General features: G+C 46.9%; 1 protein-coding gene across 1 annotated transcript in view; it reads left to right on the top strand.

Moving 5' to 3' along the window:
* Positions 1 to 18,823, top strand: part of EPHB1 (EPH receptor B1) — a 428,630-nt gene that overhangs the window by 322,468 nt on the left and 87,339 nt on the right. Inside the window, exon 6 of the mRNA XM_032630301.1 lies at positions 12,765 to 12,889. Coding sequence (XP_032486192.1) covers positions 12,765 to 12,889 — 125 coding nt within the window. The remainder of the gene's footprint in view (positions 1 to 12,764; positions 12,890 to 18,823) is intronic.

Consider the following 18,823-nt stretch of genomic DNA (forward strand, 5'->3'; position numbering starts at 1 on the left):
TACTTGAACGCGTGGCTTTGAAACTGGAGCACCTTCAGATGAGGCCAAGTCCAACTGTCTGGTGGGGAGGGTCAGACATGGAAGAGTAGTGGGGCTGTGAGCGTGTGCTGTTCAGGTGGGCATCAGAGTCACCCACAGGAGGGTGAGGTGGGATTGAGAAGATAGAGATGGAAGCCCAAGGCTTCAGTGAGTCAGGGAGTGATGTGGGAAGGAGTGCCCCGTGGTCCCAGGCTCAGGGAGCAACAGCCCGGCCAACATGTGGACAGAGGGGGAGGTGGTGAGCAACAGTGGAGAACACAGCCCACCTCCTGACCCTGAGATGTGCCGGGCATAAAGTCATACACTGCCACGCTGGAGAGAGCTGCAGGGCGGAGGGCATGGAGGGAGTGCTCTGGGAAGAGCCAGGTGGAGGCCATGGGGGAGTTTTGGGCTCCTGAGCAGCGTTTTGGAGGGCCTGGGGCAGCGGTGTGTGGGGTGGTGGAGGAGGAAGGAGGCCCCGGACGTAGTGGGGACGGGGGTGCAGGGAGGGCTCCAGCTGTGCAGTGCCCTGCAGGAGGTGGGCTCTCATCCCTGAGGCCAGAAGACTTTGACCTCCGGGCCCAGGGAGGACAGTCACAGTGGCTGCACGCGCGGCTCCCCTGCCTGGTGGCAGCGGCAGTGATGTCAGGCTTTAGGTGGTGGTGGGTGCCCTACTGAACCCCTGTGGGTGAGAGCCAGGAGTAATGGGACACACAGGGTGTCCTCTGCTCACTCCTGTGGCTTCCCCAGTACTTCCTTCTGTGCTCAAACACTCAATAAACCAGAGCTGCCATTGCTCTGGTCCCACACCAGGAAGTCTGACGGGCCTGCCCCAGGCACCCTCAAAGCCACTCTGGGGTGCCTGCCTAGGACTGGAATCACCTGACAAGAATTCCCGTCTCTCACACACCCCTGCATAGCCTCCTGCTGTCACAGGGCACAGCATTCAGGTTTGCTCCCTTTAACTGGCGCACCTTCTGGTTTCCCCAGGAAGAAGAAGGAACAGAGGAAAAGTGCCAGGCAGGGGTGACCCGGGGGCAGAGGGGCCCTAGGAACACACTGCTGAGGATGCCTCATCCTCCTGGCACAGGGCTCTGCTCACGTCCACCTCTGCTGGGACCCCTGATCTCTCCAAGGGATCAAGGGTCCCAGAGGGCAGCACCCACCCGTGAACGATGTGACCCTGACCACACCCCTCCACATGCTGGGCATCCTCCAGGGGCTCTGAAAATGCGGGGTGCTTGAGTGTAGGGGGAAGGGAGAGAGAGCCAGCGTCCGTCTCAGGGACAGGAACCAGGTTAATTTGGGCTCTGCTCTAGCCTGCTGGGGACATAGGGAAGCAGTTTCTCTCTCTTACCCTCAGTACTGTAATCCATAGATGGTAAGAACTGACAGAAAACTGAATAACATCAGATGTCCTTTTAAAATGTAACATTCTGGACTTCCCTGGTGGCGCAGTGGTTAAGAATCCACCTGCCAATGCAGGGGACACGGGTTCGAGCCCTGGTCCAGGAAGATCCCACATGCCGCAGAGCCACTAAGCCCACGAGCCACAACGACTGAGCCCGCATGCCACAACTACTGAAGCCCGCGCGCCTAGAGCCCGTGCTCCGCAGCAAGAGAAGTCACCGCAGTGAGAAGCCCTTGTACCGCTATGAAGAGTAGCCCCCAATCGCCGCACCTAGAGAAAGCCTGCATGCAGCAACGAAATTAAAAAGAAATAAAATTAAAATTTATAAAAAAAGAAATAAAATTAATTAAATAAAATTAAATAAAAAAATAAAATGTAATGTTCTGATTTCTAGACAAAGTTTTCAAACTTGAACTTGCCTCAGAATCCCCTGGAGGGCTTGTTAAAACTCAGATGGTTGGGCCCCACCTCCAGGGTTTCTGATTCAGTAGATCGGAGACGGGGCTCAAGGTTCTGCATTTCTTATCAGTTCTTAGGTGATGTTGATCTGGGAGTATGTTTTAAGAACTAGCAGCGTCACGTAGATGATCCCAAGAAAGAACCCACCCCCAATCAGAGGCAATATCAAAAACGAGGGCCTCTGCTGTAAACCCACAAACCCAGAGCAGCCCCCAGCCCCCAACACCCAATGTCACAGGCTCCCTTGGCTTTTAGAACAAAACCCTTAGTGGATGGACCAGTGAGGGAGGGGCCCCTCTGGGGGGGTGGGGTTGACTCAGCCACCCAGGCTGGAAGCCCTCACTTTCTCTCCCACTCACACTTGGTTGAGCCCGTGACGAGACTCAGCCAATATTCTACAACGGCATCGAACTGATGCCGCCCACCCAGAGCAGTCCTCTGTCCCCAGGGGACTCAAGGTAGAGAAGGAGATTGGAAAGGGTTGTCAGGGCCATCTCAAGGCACAGCCCAGAGCAAAAGCAAAGAAGCCAATGTCCACACTAGGGGAAAACAATTAGAAAAATAATGAATTCTGCTTTTGTAGTCATATACAGTCTCCAAAGTAATTACTTATTTGTTTAATCTACTTTGACCAGAAGTGTTACTGTACCAAAAATATTTAATGAGTCAGGCTTCCTGATGTAAAATTCAAGCGTATTTGTGCAATGAAATGAGTTTTCATCAACAGAGGCAGAACCTGTTATCTAAGCAGTACCTTCTCAACAAAGTTCTCTCCTAGAATACGGATGTCAGAAGAGACAAGATTCTTCTATGCACAGTTCATCATTTGCACATTTCATCTGTGTGCAAATTATTCTTCTTTGTCATCAGTACTATTGGGCCTGATGTCTTTACCTGACATTTAAATACAAATTTTAGTTTTTTCCTAAGGGTGTATTTCATATAAGGAAAAAGATAACCCACAACCCTTAACTCCTCATATCCAACCTCGAGACCCATGCCTTTTAGGAACTCATATAATTTAATCTGAGGTCTCAAGGGGACTTTTGGAGGCTGCCTAGCAGTTTTGGATTTTTCCATGAAAGCTTCAGAGCCTGGGCTGGGGAGATAGGAAATGGACCAGCCTCGGGGCTCTGGGACCCCTGCTTCTGATTCACCCAGAGCAACACTGCATTGTTCTGCTTCACACTTTATACTTCAGGGAATCTTTTCTTGGTAGAAAGGATTTTACAGCTTAAAAAGAAAAGTTAGAAAACCACTCACGTTAAGGTAACCTTTCAGTTGAAACATCTCAGTGAGATGGGAATGGTCCCAGCCTCCCCAGTTTCTGCCTCTGCTATCTAGAAGCACTCCTGTCCCCACTGCCCTGGGACTGCTGTGTTCAGACCCACTCCGTGTTTCTTCCCAGGTACAGGCTGCAGAATCACAACCCTGCCTCCCCTCCCCCAACATCCTTCTCCTTTAAAGGCCTATGTCCATGTTTGGTGCAACTGTGTGATTTTCCGACCCCTCTTACTTCCAGCGCCTTTGGGGAAGAGCCCGCAGCCATTCCAGTAAAGGCAAACTTTTACTGAACATCGATTAGGGGCTAACACAGTGGGAAGAAGCTAAAAATAGGACTTGTGCCCTAAGGAGTTTATTCCAGTGATGGAGACCAGAGATGGTTACCTGGAAGGTTAGATCCCAGTGCACTGTGTCCCAAGGTGGTAATTACAGCCCCATGAGAGTTACTAAAAGTAAGGACTTTGAGTTGGGAGGAGAGAAGGGACACTTTGGTGGGCATGGTCTGGCGTGGCTAAGCCAGGGCAGTGTGTGGACTGATCTGGACCTTTGAAGGCTGGTGGGGTTATGAAGAGAGGTGGCCGTAGTGGGAGATCCCTGAAGCTGGGTTCTGCTGAGACTCAATGAGTGGAAGAGTGAGATGAGAGCAGCGGGCTCCTTAGAGGGAACCATGGGAGGCACCTGGACTGGCCAGCGGCTGCCACATTGTAAAATGTTAGAGAAGGAGTTGAGATTTTTTTTTTCCAATGGGGATGCCATTTTTGAGCATCAGAGGAAGTGAGTAAAATGAGCTTTGGGACAGTTAATCTGGCTGCAGTATACTTTAAACTGAAGAAGCCCAGAGGTGGACAGGGGATCTGGGACAGGATATTAGGTGTAAGGCAATGCCAGTGACCAGACCAAGAGAGAGGTGGGCACAGAGCTGAGGGAACATTGTGACTCCTGGACCTGAGTCACACCATGGGATGGGTGGGTCATGCCTCAGCCCCTCCCCACAGTCACAAGCTTTCCTTGTCCTCAAGGACAAGGCACCCCATTGTTTACTTCCTAGATTACATCCCAGAGAAACTTCAGGTCATCTCCAGATGTTACAGGAAACCATCTTCCTTCTGGAGCATTTATCACACCCACCTCGGGGAACCCCGCTGTTAGCCTTCCCTTTCTCCAAGCCCATTCTTATTCATCACTCCACTCCGACTGGGTTGACATGTTTATTTATCTCCTCAAAGATATTTATCATACGAATACCCAAGGCTTGTCACTGGATTGTGCTCTTCACATTTACCTTGGGGAACAATGCCCAGGGATTGATTTGCATCTGTGAACACTGGTGGACCCAGAAGGAGACTTTGGGCTGGTTGCCAAGTCCCCTGGGCTAGCAGACTGGATCTAGTTGGAAGAAACAATGGACCACACGGGGCACATCCTCAGAACATTTGAAAACCTCATGACATCAGGGTTAATATTCTTGTTTTACAGTTGAAGAATTTGAGGCCCAAAGTAGTTTAGTAACCTTAACCCAAGATCACAGAGTAAGTAGATGGCAGAGCCAGAATAGGAGCCCTCCTCTCTCTGCAACATCACTAGAGCCCTGAGCACAGTCCGTCTCTATTTTTGCTAATTTCTACTTCCCTAGGCTGGGGCCCTTGGCTCCTTACTATTCCTTACCACCCACCTTGTCTTCCTCACAGCTGGGATCTATGGTGTAGATTGCAGGTGGTTAGTCCAAGGATGATTTAGCTGGGAAATGCTATTCTAGAAAGAGTAGGAGAGGTTAGCATTACCATATGATCCAGCAATTCCACTCCTCAGTATATACCCAAGAGAAATGCAAATATAGGTCCATGCAGAAACTTGTACATGAATGTTCTTAGCCGCATCATTCACAATAGTCAAAATGTGGAAACATCCCAAATGTTCATCAAATGATGGAGGTTTGTCCGAGAAACAGCAATGCCCCGGATGGCTGAAGTGACGATAACACTCAGATGCACACTGTTCTGGTGGGGCAGCTGTATCACTCTGAGGGGTCACTGTGGGGACCTCCCCCCACCCCACAAACCTTTCCCCATGGAAGGACAGGGGAAAGCTCCCCAACCCGACCCAGCATGAGTTATTGTGAGGGAGGCAGTGGGCTGCCCTTTCCGTGGGCCTCCTTGGGAAGTTCAGACAGGAAAGCCTCCTAAGTGGAGACACCGCTTGTCTTCCAGGACACTTGCTAGGCTTGTTACCTGAGCCCAGGCAAAGGGGACTCAGCTGTGACCCTCACCCCTGCTCTAGGGCAGGTAAGGGGTAGTCTCACAGCAAGGCTGTCCCTGGCATGATTTCCACCTGCAGGAGCAACACTGTTTTCCCCTTTAGATGAGATTTACTGAACTCTGAAAATCCAAGTTCCATATTTTTATAGCCTCTTCAAACTTTTTTCTCCAATAGGTCAACTTAATTTTGAATGTATGCGTGTTTTGCTATTATTTTTCTTCAAAACTACTGATAATACTTTTGACGTCTTAAATAAAATATTTTAACATCATTTATTATATCCCAAAATGGATTATGGTGATAACTGTTGAAAGAATTATTTTGACACAAAAATCAATGAAGACATTAGGAAGTAATTTTTAATAAGCAAAGATAATGCTTTAGAACTTAGTAATTGTGCTAGGAGAAAAGCATCAGTTTGTTCTCACGTTTTGGAATCTGAGATGCTTAATCATTGGGGGAAAATGCCCCTATCAGATAAGGAAAACAAAATGAGTAAGAGAAAACTTTGAATATGACTGAGTCAGTAACTAAATTAAAGGATCAAGGAATGTCATAAACATAAACTGTATGGTCCAGGAGAACCTGAGATAGGAAATCAAGGCTCCACACATTAAGAGCCAGGGTCCAGACTTGGGGTTATTAACTTGCAGAGAGATTCATGCCACCCTCCCAAGACCCAGCCTGACTCTGACAGGAGTGCAGGCCCTATGATCTCTTTTGGAGCCCTTCTTACAAATGGAGGGCTGGTGGTAGTCCACCAGGCTGCATCCGTGATGCCACTGGCAGTGACCTGTGACTGGTTTGGGCTGCTACTTGTCCCATGTCACCGGTGAGTTGTTTCATAACTTACAGCTGGGGCCATCCTGTCCCTGCAATTTATCCACATCTCCTTTGTCAGTTCAGACAAGAACATTCTGTGCACTCTCGCTGCTGTATGTGATATACTATCTTAGACTGTCTGCTTCAAAAACAACGGACTTGAGGATATGGGGAGGGGGAAGGGTAAGATGGGACAAAGTGAGAGAGTGGCATGGACATATATACACTACCAAACGTAAGGTAGATAGCTAGTGGGAAGCAGCCGCACAGCACAGGGAAATCAGCTCGGTGTTTTGTGATCACCTAGAGGGGTGGGATAGGGAGGGTGGGAAGGAGGGAAACGCAAGAGGGAAGAGATATGGGAACATATGTATATATATATAACTGATTCACTTTGTTATAAAGCAGAAGCTAACACACCATTGTAAAGCAATTATACTCCAATAAAGATGTTAAAAAATAAAAAAGCACTTTGGGAGGAAGTTCTCCCCAAAGTCTTTCTTGGTAAAAACAGAGACAAAGGACTGACTCCACCTGCGTTTGCAGTTTCTTCATCCCTAAGCCCTTTGACCAATGGCGTTTAAGTCTCTTTCTGCTTCTGACACATTTAAAGGGCTTCTTATTATTGGCTGTGAACAATACAGGTGTGTGACTTTTACACACTCCTGGTTTTGATTCTGGTTGAACGCTCAAACAGATTTTCCTCAGTGCCTGACAGGACACTTGTCATTGCTTCTCCACTGTCCTCTTTGGATTCTGGCTTCCTGTTGGACCAGCCTCTTTATTTTGCTGAAAAGAAGTGCAGGGCAATTTTGATTATGTTTGGATTTTTTGAGCACCGCCTCTTTAGGCCAAACAAATCTTTCTTTCTTTCATTTTAAAAAGTTTTTGAAGTACAGTTGATTTACAATGTTGCGTTAATTTCTGCTGTACAGCAAAGTGCCTCAGTTATACATATATATATTATTTTCATATATATTCTTTCATATTCATATATATTTCTTACATATTCTTTTCATATATATATTCTTTTTCATATTCTTTTCCATTATGGTTTATCACAGGATATTAAATATAGTTGCCCTGTGCTATACAGTAGAACCTTGTCGTTTATCCATCCTACGTGAATACTTTGCTAATCCCAAACTCCCAGTCCAACCCTCCCCTCCCCTCCCTCCCCCTTGGCAACCACCGGTGTGGTCTCTATGTCTGCAAACACATCTTTCTTGATCCTTCAGTACCTTCTTTCCAAATAGCCCCTAAACTAATTCTTTGTCCGTATTTTTTCTAAAGAAAGGTCTATATTTGCTTATTTGCTAAAGTTTAATAATTTTCATTTCCTTCTTCTGTAAAATGTTTAATTTAGTCAAAAACATTCTGTGTGCTTGTGAGGGAGAGACTCTTTCAAGCATTCAGTGAAACTGTCCCTTCATCTTAGGACGCAGGTTGGTTTATGGAGAAAAGACAGCTGGCCAGGACATACTGTTCAAACTATTGTATTCAGGGGTCCCAGGGGCTGCTGCTTTGAATTAATTTTCCCTTCCTGTCTTAGCCTGCCTTAGTTTTGCTAAGAGAAGTTGGTGTTTGAGTGGATACCTGAGCTCTTTTTTATTTTGTTTTGTCTGAAGGTTTTATTGCATGTGAAACAGCAGATTTAGAGGTGACATTTGCTCTTGGAGAAGGAAAAAAGCATTTGTCACCGTAGGTGATCACTGATGGCAGAGTACCAAATGTAAGCTGTTCTGATCTTCAGGGAGGAGGCGTGATACTTTCTTACTTTCTCCCCTGTGCAAAATCCCATCTCAGTTAAAAGGTAAGACATTTAGAGTGACCTGTATGAGAATAGATGGCCTGCCAGGGGGCCCGTGACGATGGTGTCATCACCATAAATCTGAGAAATGCTGGCGGAGGTGACTGTCACCCTCTGGCAGCTTCTCCTGGATCTGTGTGCTGCTGCTGGCCTGCTGGGAGGTCCTTGCCACCTGTATAACAGAGACACTCCTCTCAGTGGATTTGACTATCCATTGCGTCTGGATCACCTTACCTCTTTGCCATTTGACCCCAAATGGGACCTTCAAGCAGGGCTGTGACTTTCTTACTTGTCCTTCTGTCTTGAGTGATTAGAGCAGGGGTGTGACACAATGGTTGGCATATATGCTGAGTTTTGAATGATGGCTTTCCAGGGATTAGAGGCAAAATAAAGAACCAAGCCCACCAAAAATCCTCAGGCCATTGGGATTAAACTTTCTAATTTTTAATACATGATGCTTCAGCTTTTGAGGCAGAAGGATCCTGAAAACCTATATGACACTGACATGATAAAAAACTTGTCAACGGAATCGTGTTTCCACAGAGGCCTGAAAGGGCAGCCCTTTCAGTGTGGTGGGCGGTGGCCGGGGATAGTGTAGAGAGGGGAGGATTAATAGGGGCCGTTCCCATCCATCTTGGTGGGCCCAGCAGGATCCCAAACCATCCAGACTGACTCCAGAACACTGCCTCACTTTCCTGAAGCTCCTTCATCCTCTCTTGGGTCTCTGCACAGCGCACACAGGCCTTGGGAAGAAAAATCCCAGGCACCCCGTTAACCATTCAGCCTGTACTAAATCCATACTCACTGCCTAGTTTCACTATGGTGACTCAGCAGTGGCATCTCACACATCCTGTCCTCCGGGGAAGGCTGACTGCCGCTTGATTTCTAGGCGATCACACTCTCTGGTTCTCCTTCCACATCACTGGCCTTCTTTCTCAGGCCCCTTGGTGGCTTTCCCATCACCTCCTGAATCTCAGACTATATATCCTCTTCTGCTCCTCTTGGTGATTTCTGTCATTTCCAGTGCTTTTAATATCTTTGAAATATGATGACTTCACATTTATAACTCCAGTCTGGACCTCTTCGACATGCATCTGCCTACCCATCATCTCCTCTGGGACATCCTGGATGTCTTAAAGCCAGCAGGTCCAAAGTGGATCACCTGTTCTTTCCTCCCAAACTGTACCGATGTCGTCCCTGATCTCAGTCGATGGCTACCCCACTTTTCCAGCTGCTCAGACCAGAAACACAGCCATTGAGATATATTCCAAATATATTCAGAATCTGACCATCTCCTCTCTCACCACCTCCACCACTCCAAGCCTGGTCCAAGTCACCATGATCTTCCAGCTGGATTATTCTTTCAGCTTTCACACGGCCCCTGCACTCCATTAGCAATATAGCACAGGGTGATACCGGTAACATGTAACTCACATGATGTCACTCCCCTGTTTGTGACCCTCCCATGGGTCCCCATGTCTCTCAGTAGAAGCCAACATCCGCTTTTAGTGTCTCTGGGGGCCCTACCATTTGTGACCTCGTTTCTGCATCAGTCCCACTGGCTTTTTTCTGTTTCCCTGAAACACCGGGATGCTCCCACATCAGAAACTTTGCCCTGGCCTCTCCCTCTCGCATGCTCTTCTCCCAGGCATCCACCTGTCTCCCTCTTTGTCCTCTTTCATCTCTGTGCTCCTGCGTCTACTTCTCAGACAAGGCCTGGCCGAACACAAGACTCAGAATTGCAGTCTTCCCCTGGCTGGCCTCCTATATTTTGGCATTCTGTATCCCTTCTCCTCTGCTCCATTTTTTTCCCGTTGTACTTAATATTTTTAACATACCTTGTACTGTATGTATTTATTATGTCTAGTCTCTGAATCCCTCCACTAGAAAAGAAGCTCTATGAAGGCAAGAAATATTAATTTGTTCACTAGGGAATCTCTACAACCTAGAACGATTACTGGCACATGACAGATGCTCAATAAATATTTGTTTACATAGCTGATTAATGGATCTGGGCCATGATCCTAAGTTGGGAGGAAGAGAAGATGCATTTGATGGTTGAGTCAAGATCAAAAATTATTTCAACTTACCACACTCATAGGCCAAATTAGCACCATAAAGGCACATGTAAATCCCTGTAGTCAAAGCTAAAAGCCAACTCTACAGACAAAAGGTGAGGAGCATACCATGGGAAAACCTAAAGGTTATACTGACTGTGGTTTCAAAATCAAGTAGCAGGGGCCTCCCTGGTGGCGCAGTGGTTGAGAGTCCGCCTGCCGATGCAGGGGACGCGGGTTCGTGCCCCAGTCTGGGAAGATCCCACATGCCGCAGAGCGGCTGGACCCGTGAGCCATGGCCGCTGAGGCTGCGCGTCCGGAGCCTGTGCTCCACAGCGGGAGAGGCCATGGCAGTGAGAGGCCCGCGTACAGCAAAAAAAAAAAAAAAAAAAAATCAAATAGCAGGGACATGTTTTTGAAGCAAAGGCTAATGGTCATATTAATAGATGTATAGTACACAGATCATGGTGGATATTAGTTTTACTCTAATCTTTGCTGTTCAAACAGCAGTGAGAGAACTGGGTTCACCTCTGGGCCTTATGCCTAAAGAGATTTAGGTAACATGAGCCCCGTGTGGAAAAAAGCCACCTCAGGTGCCGGCATATCATGGGAGAAATGTTCATAGTATCTGGCCATTCTTTTCAGCAGGAAAAACTCAGGGGAGACCGCAATAGTTTCTTTCGCTATTTAACAAGCCATTCTGTGGAAGAGGGAACATTCTATATTACTTCACTTGGCAGAACTGAGACCGGTAGGAAGAAGACATATTTCAGATAAGAATAAGGAAGACATGCAAATTGGTGAGAGGTATCCAGGTATGGAGCGGCAGCTTCTGGAGGCAGTGAGCTTCCCATCCCTGGGAATGCAGCAGGGCAGGGCAGGGAATACTTGATAGGGGTATTCAGGACTGCATCAACTCAGGTCCTCCACGAAGCAGACACCAAGATGGGATCGGATGGGATCAGATTTACTAGGGAAATGGGGTGGAGGCCAGAGGAGGCTGGGAGAGCTATCAGACCACAATGAAGGTCTGATCCCTTTGAAGGAGAGAGAAAAGGAAGGAGGATTGAGTGGGAAGAGTCTTAGACTGCCGCAAGTTACAGGGAAGTGTTGGGATATCCAGTGGGCAGTATTTGAGCAGAAGTTGCCCATCAGAAGATTCAGGACCGGACCTGCCTTAGCATCCCCGCCATTCTCAGTCATTGGCTGGGAACAGCATGTGGGAAGTGGGCTCTGCGTGGATGCAGTGATGGATCGCAGAATGCAGCAGCTGGGGTCATTAGGCAATTATGCTCCCAGGGGTAGGAGCTCTGAGGGGCACATTTTCACGGCCATGATGAGGTCTCTAATGGGAACCGGGCAAAGTCCCAGGCAGACACTGCAATTCTAAGGGCTCATCACAGCACCTCTCACTCTGTGCTCTCCTTACGGCTCCCCTGGACTGTGGGTATCTTCACAGCTCTGTGTCTCCACCCCGGCCCAGGGGCCTCATGCCATAGGTTCTCACTGAGAGTCCGTGGATCGTGGAGAATGAGGAACTGCCTGTGACCCGGTACCTGTGCTCTGTAATTTCAGGTCTTGCAGGGGAATCTGTTAACTTAAATCCAGGATAGTAAATGTCACTCAGCCATGGTCCCCAGAGAAAGTCTTGTAAAGTGGAGTTCATGTGAGGAAGCGATCTTCAACACTGCAGAAGTGCCAGGACTAAATGGAACAGCCCCTGAGTAGAGCACAGACTGCAGCCTCATCCATCACCCGCCTCTTCTCCTAGACAGACAACCCTCATTTATTATCTCCAGACTGTTTTCATTTTACTTACACTGTGTGAAAAATGTTGAATTGGGAAATAAATATTATTCTTTTTAAAGAGAGATTTCGGAAGCACTTCACAGAATTTGGAATTATTATTCTGTTTCCAAATGTTTGGTTTATGTATCATTTCTTCATTTATATTTGTGAGCTCTCAACAGCAAATGTCTTCATTTGGAAAACTCTGACAGAAGTCTACAAGAACTCTGTTTTTGGTCTGTGTTCATGTCTTCTTGAGAGATGCCACCTCTCTTCCTTTGGAAATGCACCAAAATCTTCCATGCAGTCTCAGAAGGAGATGTTTGCTAGAATGTTCCTTTTCACTGCACAGCAATTCTGTACTGACCAGCTCGACTCTCTCTCTGTCAGGTCTTGCCTCTAGATCCTCTTCTCTGTGATGGCTCAGCCCATTCCCGCAAGACTGAGGTTCCTTCAACACCATCTGCTCAAAGACATTCCATCGCGCCTCTTGTCCCACTGCCTGAAGCCTGGATTTGTCCTGCTGGTCACATCCTCCATGCCTGTCTCCAACTTTCCCCACCCACTCTGTTTTCCTGTGATTTCTCCAGCCATCTCTTGTTTTGGTCAAACCTTTTTTCTTCCTGTCCACTCTGTTCCCTACCCTCACACATGTTCTCCTGTCCTAAATTGTCACCTGTTCTCTCCTTTGGTACCCAAACTCCATTTGTTCTGCAAAACCCACAGAAAGTTCTATAGATCCAGCTTAGTTGATGAGAAATGTCCAATGACATTTCTCTGCCTCTTTTTCTCTGAAAGACAGCACTTCTCGTATAATCGAGGGTCTGTTCATCTGCCCTGTCTCTTCCTCTCTCTGCAGCCCCTTCCACTGTCCCCATCATGCACCAGGTCAGTGCCACCATGAGGAGCATCACCTTGTCATGGCCGCAGCCGGAGCAGCCCAATGGCATCATCCTGGACTATGAGATCCGGTACTATGAGAAGGTGAGCCAGCCCTGCCTGCAGGCTTGCAAGACCCAGGGCCAGCCACTTTTCCATGGGTGGTGGTCAGCTGAGGTCCCAGGGAGACAGGCTGGAGGGAGTCCTGAGTGGGGGAGGAATCTGGTGACACAGATCAGAGGCTCCCTGAGCGTGCTCCCAGCTCTGCCCCAGAAAAGGCCTCCAAAGCCCAGGCACTTTCTGTACCAGCTCAAGAGAGAACCTTCCAACCCCGCTGTCTGCACCACTCACTGGGCTGTCATGGATGGGCAGGACTAATCCCATTCTCCCAGCCACATACTTGCTATACTAATGCAGATGCTACACACCCACCAGGTGTCCCTTGAACTTTCTGAAGATTCTGTGGTTTTGAAAACTAGTCTTTTTTTCTTTTTCTTTTATGGCCGTACCACATAGCTTGCAGGATCTTAGTTCCCCAACCAGGGACTGAACCCAGGGCCACAGCAGTGAAAGCACAGAGTCCTTACCAATGTACCACCAGGAAATTACCTAAACTGGTGTTTTTCAAAGTTTTTGACCATATACCTCCAATATAAGATTGTTTATTTATAAATTATATGCATATACTACTGTGCTGAGCTATGTATGGAGGTTTCAAATATTTAAATGGAAATGTAAAAGGATAGGTAGAAATTAATCGAAATAGAAATTTGTATGTTATTTCCCTTGACTGCTCTCTCACAGCTGCTGCTGGGGGCTACAGCAGGGCCTGCCCTGCCAAGAAGAGGGAAATGGTGCCCTGTGGAGTTGACCCCTGGCCTATCTGTGGGGGAAGCAGGGCTTTCCTTCCACCATGGTGATCTATAGCATTTGCAAAATCCCAGGAAAATAGAGTACTTTCTATACTGACCCAACACAATATTTTTGCAAATTCCTGATTTATTCCTTTATTATTCGGCAAGTATTTATTGAGTGCCTGCTATTTGGCAGTTACTATTCTAAGATACATTAGTGGTCAAAACAAGGATTCCTGCCCTCAAGAAGCTTACTTTCCAACAGAAAGAGAGAGACAATGAATAATGAATATAACAAATAAAGATCTCATATAGTGTGTTAGAAAATGAGTGTAAATTGATGGGGGGAAGCAGATCAAGGTCAATGGGGTCAGGAGGGTCAGGTTTGGGGGAGGAGTAGGTTGCAGAAATAAATAGAATGGTAAAGGTGGGCCCCTTGGAGAAGGTAAGTTCTAAGTAAAGACCTGCAGGAGATAAGCGTGTTTTGAAGCAGGCATCTGGGGAATAGACAGCCTGTGCAAAGGCCCTGAGGTGAGATCATGACTGTTGGTTCAAGGAGCAGGAAGGAGACTGGCATGACTGGAGTCATACGAGCAATGGGAAAATAGTAGTCAGGGGAGAGGTAATCAGAGGAGATGCTCATGTTAGGCCTTAAGAACTTGAGCCTTTCCGCTGAATAAGATGGGAATCCATAGCAGGGTTTTGTGCAGAGGAGAAACAAAATCTGACTTACATTTTAAAAGGGTCATTCAGGCTTTTCCACTGAAAATAGACCTGTTAGATTACAATCATCTAAGACAAGGATGATGGTGGCTTGAATCAAAGTGGAAGCAGATGGCTGATGAAACATAGTTGATTTCCAGGGGTATAAACTAAAGACAAACCAATGGGATTTCCAACAGGTTGGGTTTTGGATGTGGGAGGGTTTGGGCCTGAGTCACTAGAAAAATGGCAACACCAGTGGCTGAGAAGAGGATCACTGTAGGCAGAGCCTGTCTGGGGTGAAGGAAGGGACCAAAGTTCAGCTCCATGTCTAAAATTCCCCTGAGATAGCCAAGCGTAGATGTGGAGCAGGCAGCTAGATGTGCACATCTGGAGTTCAGGGGAGAGGACGGGCTGGAGATGACCATTTGGAAGTTGCCAGTGTGTGGATGGTATGGGTGAGATCATCCAGTGCATCAGTGGGGATACAAAGAGGAACAGGGATGAAGACCTGCAGCCTCCAACATGGAGGCAGTGTTGAAAGTGGAGCATGACTGCACTGGGAAGGGAGCCCTGGATTCCAGGGCCGTCCATAACTGACAGACACACAGCCATGGTCCCATTACTGAACCACTTACTCTAGGTCAGTTTTCACACTTGTAAAATGGCACCAATTTACCTCCCTGAAAGCAGAAGCTCCGGTGGATCACCAGTCTAGCCTGCAAGGAGGTGTGCCCTTCAGCCATTACAGCCGAACTTGCAAGCAAGGTGAGGGTTAGGCGGTTTTCTACTCATTTAGAGGAAACTGGGTTTTGTAGACAGTTGATTTTGATAATTCAGGGAATTGGGGGTAACTCAAATGGTATGGATTCATAAGCAGCCATTATATCCATTCAACTTTGAATTGGGGACCCTTATTTACTAGATATATTTTATCATTTAGTAAAGTAAATGTTGGACCAATCCAAAAATGTTTTGGACATATTTGGACCTATTGATTACATGGCCTCGTTTCATCACCAAAGTTGACCTAGACCAAGTTCAAGTTGACCTAGACCTAGTTCTATTGACCAAGTCCAGTAGGATATTATGCTTGGCCATATATAGTGTGATGTCAGAGTCACCAGTAAGGTCCCACCCAGCCCCCCCTTCCCACACACACGTGAACTTGAGCCTTATGGCTCATCTCAGATAAATAATAATACTTTCTCCCTAGCGTGCCCCTGTTGGGTGTCAGAGGCTTTCTAAACATCATCTCCTCTCCCCTTTCACAACTCAGTGTAGTAAATCTTAGTATCGTTGTTTTGGGTAAAAGAAACAAATGCACAAAGAAGTTGAAAAAAACAAAGCCCAGTTGCTCAGGTCACACAGCTAGAAAGGGAGTCTATAGCCTGGGTTCTTTGCCCTGCAGCCCGGGGCGGTGCTGGGAAGGGGCTGGACGCATGGGAAACCACCGGTCCTTCTCCTCACCTGCCGTGCCAAGGGCATTCACCCTGGGACGGAGGTGAAAGGAGCAGAACCGAAACCATGAGGCTCATGCCTGTGTCCCCTGACTCCTCATTCCCCAGCCCACACCCGAGTCCTCCACGGCCTTTCCCTGTACAAACTGTAGTTGACCTCAACTTCTGACACTATGAAGGAAGATTATTCTCCCATCTTAGGCCCTGTCCCTACTTCTCAGTAATTTATACCAATTATTAACAGAACACACGCACAGTAGCTCAAGGCCTGAGGGGCCTTCCGCACCTCAGTGAAGGATTTCATTGTCCCAGAAGAAAGAATGCTGTTTTTAGGGACGCAGAAGATTCTTCTCCTAAGCACTGGTTGCCATTTGGTATATTACGATAGAACTCTTCCTCACGTATAAAGTGCTTGACTATAAAATACATTACATGCCTTGACCACTTCTAATATGTCTAAAGGAAGGACATTGCCTCGTGAGGGTATTTTGAAATAATAGCCCCAATGATAATAATTCATCATATGTTGAGTGCCTATTATATGCCAAATATATTACTTCTGATCCTTAAAAGAAATAAAAGAAAGATACTTGAAAGCCAGGTATAACCAATTTATGGATGATGGAACTAAGTCACAGAAAGGTTAAATGACTTACCCATGACCTCACAGGTCGCAGCTAGAGAACCACAGAACTAGAACTATAGATATTTTTACTATATTTCAGTATATTTCTGAGCTCAGTGTAGGACTGGATGCAATTGTGCTGATGCTGAGGATCTGAAAATTAGCATGGCCCCCTGAAATAAGAGATTGGATCTTAATTTTCAATCCAAATGCTTGTAACCAGAATGGTTTCCCTCCCTGCTCCACAAGGCTGTGGAATCCTGGTCTTAAGAAGATGCAAACACAAGTAGAACTCAGCCCAGCAGATGTCCTGGGTTCAGTCCAAAGAAACTGAACTCATCATTCCTCCATCCTGCACTACTTCTTCTAAACCAGGAATCAGCACCATTTTTCTGGTTTAGGTAGTAAATATTTTAGGACCAGGACCAGGTAGTAAATATTTTAGGCTTGTGGGCCATAGAGTCTCTAGCCCGACTACTCAACTCTGCCTTTGTAGCAGGAAAGCAGCCATGGGCAATAGATGTCAATAGATGGGCATGGCTGGGATCCAATAAAACTTTATTTACAAAAACAGGTAGCTGGCCATAGGCTGTAGTTCTCCAAGCCCAGATCTCCTGCTCCATATCACACTCATGGTTTGTACTTGGTACACCTTTCAATCTCAGTGTTGTGAGTAGAATCAAAGAGGCTTTCATCTCCTGCAACAGCTCATTAATAGAGAGCTCAGATGCCATCGAGCTGATGACACTTCCAGGGTCTCTCCCATGTTCATCTTCTTCCTCATTTTAATACGTTTCCATTCATCATTCCCTCTTGTTTACTGTCTTGTAGCACTTTTCACTCCTGGCATCAGCACTTTTAGGCAAACCAAGGGAGGAGCATCTACAGCTGCCCTCGGCCGTCTTAATGACTAAGTGTTTAGACGTGTACTCACCCTTCGTATTAACTGTCTAGGTGAGAAGGGGCCGCTTTAGGCCTTGGGAATTTCTACCCTTCAAATTTAGGATCATTTTCTCACAGGAACTCTTTCAGACTCTGGCAATGTCTTGTGCTCCATCGATGGGTTAAAATGACTGGTCCCAAGTGTGCTCTTTATTCATTCATTTAGCACAGAGGTGTTGGGCACTCAGGCAGGGCAAGCCCTGTGCTATGCATTGGGGATGGAGAAAGAAGATGTGGTCTCTGCCCTCAACAGCTGCAGCCTCTGTCTCCCATACACTTGTGAAATCAGTCACAAGCAACCAAAAAAAAAGAAAGAAAAACAACAACAAAAAGCAACCCTGCTCTTCACTCTCACTTGTTTGCCTGAGGTTGATTAATGGTTCTGAGAGAACAAGGACTGATACTCATTTTAATCATTGAACTTCTTGAAGGATGCATAGATGATAAAGTGATTATGGGTTAATGTTTGGTCCTCACAATCCAAATGCCAATATACCAGAACACATTTTTCAGTAAAAGAGCTGCCCATCCAATGCTTCACTTATTTCAAGCAGTGCACACTTGCATATGATTCCAGTAAAACCAGAGAATTCAGGCAGTCACCTGGATTTTGTAGCAATGGGATTTTGTCCTGATTTGTAAGGTGAACTAAGATTTTCATCATTTCAGATCTCCAGCGTGTCAAGATAGTAATGACCAAAGTTCTAGATGGCATCCCTTCTAGAGTGGACGACCTTCTTTCTGCTGAATCCCTGATTGGTGGGGGCTGGGTTGGGGAGGGGGGCCATCCACCTACTTTTTAAGTAGATCAAAGGATGGACAGGTGGTCCCTCCCCAGGCCGTCTCTCGCAGAGGCCAATGGATATCACCTCACTTAGTATGAGCGTGGGCCTCTTTGTAACGTTCACATGTCTCTTTGCTCTGGCCTCTAACCTGGAGTCCCTTACAACTGCTCCCAAGCCACTCATCACCGCCCCCATACCACTTATGCTCCAGAGATGCCCACTCATTTTCAGGCTCCTGAAGCCCTTTAGGGCTTTTTTTTTTTATCCTGTTTTATCCTGTTATCAGGGGATATTCTATTCAGTTCTCACTCTCCTCACTCATCCATGGGGCTAATTTCTTTGCTCTTCCATGACTCACTCATGTCACCCTTTCTCGGAGCCCCTTTCAACCGCCTTGTCACTCTAGGCTGGGGGACCCCCTGAGCTGCCCTCTGCCAAGTCACTCACTCAGCACTGCTGTCATCTTCTGTTTGCTTTTGGCCCCACACCACACGATGTCGCATACCCAAGGGCAGGGACCATGCCTTGGTACCTGCAGCCCTTGTATTGTGCCCAGCACATGGTAGTGTGTCATCAGTATGACCGCCTGGCCAAATGAATGAATGATTACACATCCAGTCATCTCTGCCTCTGCAAAGTAGACTTTCTTCATATTTTAAGACCCCAGTAAT

This window comes from Phocoena sinus, chromosome 4, assembly GCF_008692025.1.
Source record: "Phocoena sinus isolate mPhoSin1 chromosome 4, mPhoSin1.pri, whole genome shotgun sequence".
Classification (NCBI taxonomy): domain Eukaryota; kingdom Metazoa; phylum Chordata; class Mammalia; order Artiodactyla; family Phocoenidae; genus Phocoena; species Phocoena sinus.